The following is a 12109-nucleotide window of genomic DNA, read 5'->3' as shown; positions in this document are numbered from 1 at the left end:
TTCCGCTGCCTATATACTCTTTGCATGCTTGCTTGAATCATGTGATGATTGCTTGACTTGTCCTAAATTAGCTAAAATCTGCCAAGAACTAAAATTGGGAAAAGGTTAAGTTTTTATTTGGTCAAGTAGTCTAATCACCCCCCCCCTCTAGACATACTTTCGATCCTACAGGTGGCTTGTGTGTTTTCTCCTACTGGATTGATACCTTGGTTCTCAAAAGCTGAGGGAAATACTTACTCCACTTTGCTGCATCACCCTTTCATCTTCAAGGGAAAAAGCAACGCAAGCTCAAGAGGTAGCATGTGACGCCCCGAGACCGACGCTCCAGATGCCTTCCCAGTTGCCATCCTTGTTTTGCGTGTTAGCCGTGTGTTTTATTTGTTTGTTTCGTTTCATCATGTCATCATCTGCATTGCATCCTCATGTTTTCGAAACATGCATCCGTCCGGGTCTCCCTATTCTTTCCGTTGTCCGTTCTGAGCCCAAACACACGTGCCCGCGATACCTCCGTAATATTATTTTATAAGTGGCTAGAAAATGTTCTAGTAATGGGTTGAAAGTTGGCGTGCGGTCTTATTTTAATGTAGGTAGGCCGCCTGCCAAGCTTCATCGAGTTTGGAGTCCATTTTATGCTCCAACGGATAACTATAGTGGCAATATAGTCGGTCAAACATCGGACGTTTTCGGTCTCTGAAAACTGTTGCTGGGCTTTCCATCTCTTTCCTCCCTAGACCATCTACACAGTCCACTACCAACCGCCAGGCCCAACCTAACCCTCCTCACGTCTGGAGCCGTCCGATTGTGATCGGAGGGCCCCGAAACCCCTCCTAAACACCTAACCCCTCCTTGCACAGTGCATCGACCCCTCAAGCGTGTCCAAAAACTTCCCCGAACCCGACCCACTCAGTCGTCACCGATGGATCCGGATCATCCCCAACATCTATAAAATACCTCCGTTTTCTTAATTGGACTTCCTTGCCTATTTATTATCGACCGCCTGATGGCGATCGGACGCCCCTAAAACTCCCCTCTTTCCCTATATATAGGCCCCTAGTCTATTTTCAGACCAAACCCTAAATCTTAGGATGTCCCATCCATCAATCCCCAGCCACCGCCGCTCCTCGTTTCCAGATCCACCCCAGCCAGCAGCCTCCACCTCTTCCTCCAGATCCAGCAAGTCAACCCTCCTCTGGACCGTCGGATCTATGATCCAACGCATCTCGCGCGGCTCCCGTAACCCGCAGCTCCAACCATCGACCGCAACCTCCTCGATCCAATCTGGATCGGGAGCGAGTCCCTAGCGCCGCTCATCCCAGCCGCCCTTTGCCTCACTAGACCGCTGTCGCCAGCGCCCGCAGGAGCTCACCATCGAAGATGAGCACCATCAGGGCCGGATTCCCCGCTGCTCTCTCTTCCTCTCTCTGTATTATCTCTCTCGCGTCACTTCTCTCTCTCCCACACAGGACCACGCCGGCGACCAGGACAACCATCCTCGTCTCTAGACCCGCGCCCGAGTTTTGCCTCGTTCCCCAGCCGTCGTCGTACCTAACCCGCTGCCACCCCGTTCTTCTACGAGCCATGCCCGTGCTACCGCAGAAGCGCCGCCATGGACGCCAAGCCGCCGCCTGCCTCCACATCGCCCAAGCGGCCTCCCCTGCTCACTCGCGTTGTCCATGACGTAGCTCACCGGAGCACATCCCCGACGCCGGTCTTCGTCCGCAGCTTCCTAACACCACCGGCCTCCTTTGCTTCAAAGACACACGCGTGCCTGCCTCGGGAACCGCTGCTTCACCAAGTTCCTCGCATGCGTCCTCCTGTCAAGCGTCGGGACGAACGGTAGCAGCTCCAGCCTCGCCTTGGCCCTCCTTGACCTCCCTAGCACCGGATCCGCCCCCCTATCCATTCACTCATCGCTAGAGGTCACCGCCATGCCCTGTATCCCACATCGCCAGCAGCCGTCCCCTGCTTCACGAACGGGGCGGCCAGCGCCACGCCCTCGTTGACTAGGTCCAGCAACAGCAGGCCTAGTTCCCCAACCGAGCCAGCCCAAGAGCCGTGGTGAGCAGCCCATCTCGATTCAAGTTTCTACCCGTGAAAGTTTTTATTCCCTGGACGCATTTGTCTATTTTTCAGAGACTGCTAGTTTTGCAGAAAAACCCTCTAACATCATGCATTTAATAATTCCACAACCATGCATTGGTTTAAAATAATTTAAACATGTAAAATGTTTAGAATTTCATCTAGTTTCATAATATGCAGCTTTCATCCATGTTTGAAATGTTTAAAAATGATGTTTGCTTTAATTTGCTAAATGCCATGTTAAAATGATTTAATTCATAACTAATTAACTGTAGCTCGGATTTAATTAAACTATATATGTAAATGGGGTAGAAAAATGCCTAGTTTAACATGGTGCCATTACTTTGCATGTTTAACAACTCTAAAAATATTTTTAGGTCAGAACAGTACCATGACCAAAATATGCATATGAGGATTTTCCGGAATTGTTTTTTATTGATTCCGGCCTCATTTAAACTTGCCTAAATAGATAGTTTATATATGTTTCCCCCTTCCCATGTTTAACAATATTTAATATTGTTGGGTACATAAATGGGAGAGAACTAAATAATTAAATGTGGTGTTTCTTCAATATTCAACTCGTTGCATATTGAGCTCCACTAAACTTGTAGTATTGTTTGTGGCACTTTGCCATGCCATGCATCATTAAACCGGACATGCATCATACTTGGTTGCGCATCATGCCATGCTTATGCTTGTGTGTTTACCATGTTGCTTGCTTCTTTCCGGTTTGCTTCTCTCGTTAGCTTCGGTTTCGTTCCGGCGTTGTGAGGATTTGTTCGACTACGTCCATTTGTCTTCTTCATGGACTCGTCCTTCTTCCTTGCGGGATCTCAGGCAATATGACCATTACCCTCGATATCACTTCTATCTTTGCTTGCTAGTTGTTCGTTCTATCGCTATGTCAGACTACCTACCACTTGTTATATCATGCCTCCCATATTGCCATGTCGAGCCTCTAACCCACCTTCCTAGCAAACCGTTGTTTGGCTAAGTTACCGCTTTTGCTCAGCCCCTCTTATAGTGTTGCCAGTTGCAGGTGCTTCGCAGATTGCCCCATGTTGGAACATGTTTATGTTGGGATACCATTATATCTATTGTTTAATTAACACATCTATATATTTGGTAAAGGTTGGAAGGCTCGGCCTTATGCCTGGTGTTTTGTTCCACTCTTGCCGCCCTAGTTTCCGTCATACCGGTGTTATGTTCCTTGATTTTGCGTCCCTAACACGATGAGGGGTATGGGACCCTCTTAACGGTTCACTTTGAATAAAACTCCTGCAGCAAGGCCCAACCTTGGTTTTACATTTGCCTAAAAACCTATAACTTTCGCTTGGGGTTGCAAACCCGAGGGTCATCTTTATTTTAACCCCCTGGGCCAGTGCTCCTCTGAGTGTTGGTCCGAAACGGGCAGCCTGCGGGGCCACCTCGGGAAAACTTTAGGGCAGTTTTACTCGTAGCTTGACCTATCCAGTGTGCCCTGAGAACGAGATATGTGCAGCTCCTATCGGGATTTGTCAGCACAGTCGGGCGGTCTTACTGGATTAGTTTTACCATTATCGAAATGTCTTGTGCACCGGGATTCCGAGTCTGATTGGGTGTCCCGCAATGGAGGATTGTCTCCGCGGATCGTGAGCTTGTGATGGGCTAAGTTGTTACACCCCTGCAGCGTATAAACTTTCGAGAGTCGTGCCCACGGTTATATGGCAGATGGGAATTTGTTAATATCTGGTTGTAGAGAACTTGACACTTGACTTAATTAAAATGAATCAACCACGTGTGTAGCTGTGATGGTCTCTTTTCGACGGAGTCCGAGAAGTGAACACGGTTTTGTGTTATGTTTGAACGTAAGTAGTTTCAGGATCACTTCTTGATCACTTCTAGCTTCACGACCATTGCGTAGCTTCTCATCTTACTCTTATTTGCGTATGTTAGCCACCATATTTGCTTAGCGCTTGCTGCAACTCTACCTCATTACCTTATCCTACCCATAAGCTTAAATAGTCTTGATCTCGCGGGTGCGAGATTGCCGAGTCCTCGTGACTCACGGATACTTCCAAAAAAGTTGCAGGTGCCGATGATACCAGTGCAGGTGACGCAACTGAGCTCAAGTGGGAGCTTGATGAAGAACTTTGTCGTTACTATGTTTCGCTTCCTGATGATCAGTAGTGGTGCCCAGTTGGGACGATTGGGGATCTAGCATTTCGGGTTGTCTTCTTTTATTTTGGTTCCGTAGTCGGACCTTGATTGTACTCTGGATGGTGTATGTTTAGCTTGTTATTTGAGTGAAGTGGCGATTGTAAGCCATCTCTGTATCCCTTTCTTATTCAGTACATGGGATTGCGTGAAGATTACCCCTCTTGCGACAAAACCACCATGTGGTTATGCCTCTAAGCCATGCCTCGACACATAGGAGATATAGCCGCATCATGGGCGTTACAAGTTGGTAATCAGAGCCATCCCCGACTTAGGAGCCCCCTGCTTAATCGAATCGCTAACGTTGTTGAGTCTAGAAAAAAATTGAGTATTAGGATTATATATATCGGAGAGTAGGATTCTTTTTACTCCTCAGTCCCTTCATTGCTCTAGTGAGGCCTCCTGACGTAGATGTTTTGACTTTTCTCTCCTCAAATTTCACGATTTTTTTAGGATCACGCGGGTATCTTGGGATCGTTTCGATATTCTTGTGACGAGAACATTGTTCTTGGTGCCTCCTGACATTTAGGGGTTGTGGCAGTGTCTCGGGGAGTTGAGCTCCGAGGTGTTGTCTTCACAATTTTATCGTTGCAGTTCTGGAATACCTGAGTTTGCCGACATCGAAAATCTCTTTTATGCAGTTGTTGGTGAGATAACCTCGATGCCACCTAGTACTGGGGCGGGAGTTTGGGATTATTGCCATAACTCGTATAACGGATGCTTTTCAAAGGTTGAGGTACACGATTTCCGGAGTTTTCTTGGTTATGTGTTGACGGATGGATACAGTAGGAGCATAGGGCTTGTTAGTTGTGTGATATATATTGTGCCTCCCTGTATCCCCAATACTAGATTGCATAACCAGAAAGTTTCCAGAGTTAATAGGTGGGAATTCAAGTATCACGTAGGATATCTTTCCAACAGACACATGATACGATATGGGGTCTATCATATGTTTGTTCCGGCTTATTCTGCAAGCCAATCCTTTGTTTTTGTTTTGGTTTGTGGTATTCGAGTTGCTTCAATGTCAAGTGTTGATTCCATACCTTTTCCAAGCGGTGTTCTCATATTTCTATGTGAATACTAATCCTTTCGATCATCGAGATGGTCATGTTAATTCTTTTCTACCGGTGTGCTTCTCTTCAATTGGATCCGCTCATTTTCAACATCCGCAAGATCAATTCTAAGTTCTTCTCAACGGTGTTTGTTCCATTTCATCTGCTCCAAGTTGCCTTTGTTTTCCCGCTCTCCCACCCTTTTATTCAAGGACTCATATTTCTTAATCAAGTATCCTTTTTATTGATGGAAAGTCTGTCCATTCTTTTACGTCAATGTTCTTATCCGGTGATTCTCAGGAAGATACTAAGGAAGCTTCAAGTTTATCATTCTCCATTCTCTTTTCTTCTCCGGTGGATTCAATTCAAGATTTGTCAATCATATCCTTTTCTCGTTTTCAATGCTTTCTCATGCCGGTGCACCCCCCTAATCGTTCACCTCTCCGTATTCATTTGTTTCGGAGTGCTGAAGATATCTCAGAAGGCTCGTCTTTTCATTCTTAATCCGTTCAAGCTATTTGGAGATTATTATCTCATTCAAGTCGTTTAATTCAACTGGTGCAATCTCTCTTCAAAATCATTTCAACAGTGTTTCTCTTGAGTGGGCCCTAACCCACAGGTCTTTTCCCAGGATCTTACCTGACTCTTCTGATTTTCCCGGAGCTATTCTCAAAGTCTTTCAAAAGTGTGATGTAAGAATGAATGTTCATTAGTCAGATGCCCTTCCAAGGTTGCTTTCAGATTCTTTTCATCGTTGGTTCAACCTTTCTATTCTTCATTCCGGAGTGCCTTAATAATTCATGGTGGTGTTTCTCATCGTCATTCTCTGCATTTGAAGACTGTAGAAGATTTTCTCTTAAATCCTATCCTTTCTCTCAAAGATACGTAGTTCAAGCTTGATGCCATCATCTCATAATTGTTTTCGATTGTGAGAATTCTTTTCACCCATCCGGAGCAATTCAGGAGTCTTTTCAGTTTGATTCTCCGGAGCCCATCATCGCAGAATTATTCATTCTCAACTTTCTGCTCTCATTTCCCCGATCTATCCGGTGCATTGTTCATGTATTTTCTAGTCCGCTCGTGATCAATTCATTCTCATTTATCTCAATTCTCTCAAGTATCTCCGTTCTTTTTCTAATTCTTCCCGGTGTTTTGCTATCTTTTCTTTGTTCGTTTTTAATTCTTACGGCGGTTTGTTCAAGATTCCTCTTCATACGTCATTATATGAATTCATTCGTTCTTTCCAATCCTACCGGTGGATCGTTGAAGTCTTTTCTCAAGTTTGCGCTATATCTTTCTTAATCCTTCTCAACGACAATAAGTAGTATGCCAAATCCATTGCTTGTCATCAATTTAAGTTGATGAAGGATAAACATACAGTAAATCTTATTCTTGTTTCCTCGAGGTGGTTCAATTCTTTTCTTTTTGAGTTCGTTCAAGATATCAACTCTTGGTTTCTAGTTGTTCATCTTTCTTTTCCGGAGTTCCAAGTTTTCCGCATTATCTCGTCGTGAAGCTCCATCTAAATCAGTGCAAGGCTTCATCTTGTTCTTTTCAACTTCTCGTTCTTTTATCATCCTTTTATTACCGGAGTTCTCATGGAGGCTCTACATGGTGGTTCATCAAGAATTGTTTTCATTCTTCAATTGTTCTTCAACATTTCTCTCGAAGTTATGATCCGCCAAGCAATACCAAGATTAAACATGGTGCTCGACACATGTTTTGTTTTGAGGAGCTCAAATATTCTTCATCTTGAATTCCGAAATGCAATTCGTTCTACCTTATCTTTTGAGGTGGTCTTATGTCATTCTTGACAATTTACCTTCGTGTTTCATGATTCGCAAGTTGTCACGGAGGAGATATGTAAACCCACCATTTTCTCTTCGTTTAGGAGATCCTTGCAACCCGTCAATCGCTTCATTGGAGTTAATTTGGGCTATATTTCACCCAAAGCTTTCCCTAAGGATTGTTGCTATTTATGGTGCTTATAAATGACCCAAGTTCTTCATTTATCCTCCCAGTGAAATAAGTTTCTCATCTGCTTGTTGATATCAATCCAATCTATTGTTTTCGTTAGTGGCAGAATTTCACCTCATAATTTTGAGATATTTTCCATAAGCCCACAACAACCTTATTATTTTGTTGTTTAATTTTCAACAAATCCATTCAATCCTTCTTTAAGGATGCCTTCAAATTCATTGGAGGCAGAAGTTATCATTTTCTTCTACTTTCTTTCTTCCTAATGATTTGGCTTCTATTCTTTCGTTCCGGAGGCATGGTGATGTTGCACTCTTCGACCCAGCATCCCATTTTTGTCAAGATCATGTTCTTTCCTTTGCTTATCCATTCAACCGGAGTGTCATGTCCTCCATTAAAGTTCTCTCATCTTATCAAGTTTTGCCTCCCTTCTCAACCGGAGTGATGTCTGAAATCTTTCTTACCCCTTGTGCCATTCTTTTAATTGTTTTTTGGAGGCAGTGTGTTGTTGATTTCGCCAAGTATCATCCAATCTTCAGAAGTTCATGTTCAATTCCTTCCATTTACAGTCGGAGTGTTGTCCAAATTATATCATTCTTATTCCTTCTCTATCTTGTTTTAACCGGAGTGTTGTGTCCAACATTCCTCTTCTAACCGGAGTCGCCTCCAAGTGCTTTCATTTTGCCAAGTTCATATTCTATGCCTTCCATTTCCAACCGGAGTGTTCTAGTAATTGATCTTTATCATTCCTTGTACATCTCGTTTCAACCGGAGTTCTTGCATGTACTTCTTGTCCATTGTTCTCATCATTTATAGCGTTGCAAACTCCAAGGTTCACATGGTGTTCCTTGTTTCTCTTTTCTACCGGTGTGCTTTCATATTATTTTTGGTCCGTTAGGCTCTTGTTTCATGTCCTCCAACCTACAAGGTTCTCGCAATGTTCCTTGTTCCTCTTTTGTAACGGAGTGTTTTCAACTTCTTGCATCTTTGTTGGATTCCTTTTTTCAATTTGTTTAACCTCTCAAGGTTCGTTGGTTTCACTCTTTTGTCAAAGAACCAAGTTTGTTTTACCTCTTGCTCTTCCACTTCTCGGTGCCATCCTTAGATCTCAGGACGAGATCCTCTTGTAGTTGTGGACTGTTGTGACGCCCCGAGACCGACGCTCCAGATGCCTTCCCAGTTGCCTTCCTTGTTTTGCGTGTCAGCCGTGTGTTTTATTTCTTTGTTGCGTTTCATCATGTCATCATCCGCATTGCACCCTCATGTTCTCAAAACTTGCATCCGTCCGGGTCTCCCAGTTCTTTCCATTTTCCATTCTGAGCCCAGACACACTCGCGCCCGCGGCAGCTCTGTAATATTATTTTATAAGTGGCCGGAAAATGTTCTCGGAATGGGTTGAAAGTTGGCGTGCAGTCTTATTTTAATGTAGGTAGGTTGCCTGCCAAGTTTCATCGCGTTCGGAGTCCATTTGACGCTCCAACGGATAACTATAGCGGCGATATAGTCGGTCAAATGTCGGACGTTTTCGGTCTCCGAAAACTGTTGCCGGGCTTTCCCTCTCTTTCCTCCCTAGACCATCTACACAGTTTGCTACCAACCGCCAGGCCCAACCTAACCCTCCTCACGTTCGGAGCCGTCCGATTGTGATTGGAGGGCCGCGAAACCCCTCCTAACCACCTAACCCCTCCTTGCACAGTGCATCGACCCCCCATACGCGTCCGAAAACTTCCCCGAACCTGACTCACTCAGTCGTCACCTATGGGTCCGGATCATCCCCAAACATCTATAAAATATCTCCGTTTTCTTAATTGGACTTCCCTACCTATTTATTATCGATTGTCCAATGGCGATCGGACGCCCCTAAAACTCTCCTCTTTCCCTATATATAGGCCCCTAGTCTATTTTCAGACCTAACCCTAAATCTTAGGATGTCCCATCCATCAATCCCCAGCCACCGCCGCTCCTCATTTTCAGATCCACCCCAACCAGCAGCCTCCACCTCTTTCTCCAGATCCAGCAAGTCAACCCTCCTCTGAATCGTCGGATCTGTGATCCAACGGATCCTGCGCGGCTCCCGTAACCCATAGCTCCACCCATCGGCCGCAACCTCCTCGATCCAGCTCCTCGATCCAATCTGGATCGGGAGGGAGTCCCTAGCGCCGCTCGTCCCAGCCGCCCTTTGTCTCGCCAGAGCACTGCCGCCGGCGCCCGCAGGAGCTTGCCATCAAAGATGAGCACCACCAGGCCCGGATTCCCCGCTGCTTTCTCTCCCTCTCTCTGTATTATCTCTCTCGCCTCACTTCTCTCTCTCTCACAGGACCACGCCGGCGACAAGGCCAGCCGCCCTCGTCTCTGGACCCGCTCCCGAGTTTTGCCTCGTTTCCCAGCCGTCGTCGCTCCTAACCCGCTGCCGCCCCGTTCTTCTGCGAGCGGTGCCCGTGCTGCCGCAGCAGCGCCACCATGGACGCCAAGCCGCCGCCTGCCTCCACATCGACCGAGCGCTCGCGTTGTCCATGCCGTAGCTCATCGGAGCACATCCCCGACGCCAGTCCTCGTCCGCAGCACCCTGACGCCACCGGCCTCCTCTGCTTCGAACAACGTCCTTCGGTCGAGCGCCGGGACGAACGGTAGCAGCTCCAGCCTCGCCTCGGTCCTCCTTGACCTCTTTTGCATCGGATCCAAGCCCCTCATCCATTCACTCATCGCCGGAGGTCGCCGCCATGCCCTGTATCTCGCATCGCCAGCCGTCGTCCCCTGCTTCATGAACGAGACGGCCAGCGCCACGCCCTCGTTGACTAGGTCCAGCGCCAGCAGGCCCAGTTCCCCCACCGAGCTGGCCCAAGTGCCATGGTGAGCAGCCTAGCTCGATTCAAGTTTCAGCCCGTGAACGTTTTTATTCCCTGGACGCATTTGTCTATTTTTTCAGAGACTGCCAGTTTTGCAGAAAAACCCTCTAACATCATGCATTTAATAATTCCACAACCATGCATCGGTTTAAAATATTTTAAACATGTAAAATGTTCAGAATTTCATCTAGTTTCATAATATGCAGCTTACATCCATGTTTGAAATGTTTAAAATGCTGTCTGCTTTAATTTGCTAAATGTCATGTTAAAATGATTTAATTCATAACTAATTAACCGTAGCTCGGATTTAATTAAACTATATATGTAAATGGGGTAGAAAAATGCCTAGTTTAACATGGTGCCATAACTTTGCATGTTTAACAACTTTAAAATTATGTTTAGGGCAGAACAGAAACATAACCAAAAAATGCATATGTGGATTTTCCGGAATTGTTGTTTCTTGTTTCCGGCCTCATTTAAACTTGCCTAAATAGATAGTTTATATATGTTTCCCCATTTGCCATGTTTAATAACATTTAATATTGTTGAGTACATAAACGGGAGAGAACTAAATAATTAAATGTGGTATTTCTTCAATATGCAACTCGTTGCATATTGAGCTCCATTTAACTTGTAGTATTGTTTGTTGCACTTTGCCATGCCATGCATCATTAAACCGGACATGCGTCATAGTTGGTTCGCATCATGTCATGTTTATGCTTGTGTTTTTACCATGTTGCTTGCTTCTTTTTGGTGTGCTTCTCTCGTTAGCTTCGATTTCGCTCTGGAATTGCGAGGATTCGTTCGACTACATCCGTTTGTCTTCTTCATGGACTCGTTCTTCTTCCTTGCGGGATCTCAGTCAAGATGACCATTACCCTCGATATCACTTCTATCTTTGTTTGCTAGTTGTTTGTTCTATCGCTATGTCACGCTACCTACCACTTGTTATATCATGCCTCTTATATTGTCATGTCGAGCCTTTAACCCACCTTCCTAGCAAATCTTGTTTGGCTAAGTTACCGCTTTTGCTCAGCCCCTCTTATAGCGTTGCTAGTTGTAGGTGTTTCGCAGATTGCTTCATGTTGGAACATTTTTATGTTGGGATACCACTATATCTATTGTTTAATTATTGCATCTATATACTTGGTAAAGGGTGGAAGGCTCGGTCATATGCCTGATGTTTTGTTCCACTCTTGCCGCCCTAGTTTTCGTTATACCGGTGTTATGTTCATTGATTTTGCGTGCCTAACACGATGAGGGGTATGCGACCCTCTTGACAGTTCGCCTTGAATAAAACGCCTCCTGCAAGGCCCAACATTGGTTTTATATTTGCCTAATAACCTATAACTTTCCCTTGGGGTTGCAAACCCGAGGGTCATCTTTATTTTAACTCCCTGGGCCAGTGCTCCTCTGAGTGTTGGTCCGAAACGGGCAGCCTGCGGGGCCACCTCGGGGAAACTTGAGGGCTAGTTTTACTCGTAGATTGACCTATCTGGTATGCCCTGAGAACGAGATATGTGCAGCTGCTATCGGGATTTGTGGGCACAGTCGGGCGGTCTTGCTGGTTTAGTTTTACCATTGTTGAAATGTCTTGTGCACCGGGATTCCAAGTCTGGTTGGGTGTCCCGCAATGGAGGATTGTCTCCGTGGATTGTGAACTTATGATGGGCTAAGTTGGGACACCCCTACAGGGTATAAACTTTCGAGAGTCGTGCCTGTGGTTATGTGGCAGATGAGAATTTGTTAACATTCGGTTGTAGAGAACTTGACACTTGACTTAATTAAAAAGAATCAACCGCGTGTGTAGCCGTGATGGTCTCTTTTCGGCGGAGTCCCGGAAGTGAACACGGTTTTGGGTTATGTTTGAACGTAAGTAGTTTCAGGATCACTTCTAACTTCACGACCGTTGCGTAGATTTTCATATTACTCTTATTTGCGTATGTTAGCCACCATATT

General features: G+C 45.4%; 1 protein-coding gene across 1 annotated transcript; it reads left to right on the top strand.

Annotated features, from left to right (window-relative positions):
- Positions 1 to 9234: 9234 nt before the first annotated feature.
- Positions 9235 to 11291, top strand: LOC125517664. Its single transcript, XM_048682884.1, has 2 exons — positions 9235 to 10154; positions 10922 to 11291. Exons 1-2 carry the CDS (start codon positions 9535 to 9537, stop codon positions 11019 to 11021), a joined length of 720 nt encoding a protein of 239 aa, XP_048538841.1. The 5' UTR covers positions 9235 to 9534; the 3' UTR covers positions 11022 to 11291.
- Positions 11292 to 12109: the final 818 nt, after the last annotated feature.

Source organism: Triticum urartu, chromosome 1, assembly GCF_003073215.2.
Source record: "Triticum urartu cultivar G1812 chromosome 1, Tu2.1, whole genome shotgun sequence".
NCBI classification, from domain to species: Eukaryota; Viridiplantae; Streptophyta; class Magnoliopsida; order Poales; family Poaceae; genus Triticum; species Triticum urartu.
This window is presented reverse-complemented; position numbering and strand designations above follow the sequence as displayed.

What these genes read in the sequence shown, in the direction of transcription:
- LOC125517664 (XM_048682884.1), top strand. Translation starts at nt 9,535, where the DNA reads ATGAGCACCACCAGGCCCGGATTCCCCGCTGCTTTCTCTCCCTCTCTC. An exon ending in GAGCTGGCCCAAGTGCCATG is followed by an intron (nt 10,155 to 10,921) that starts GTGAGCAGCCTA and finishes TTCTCTCGTTAG; the next exon opens with CTTCGATTTCGCTCTGGAAT.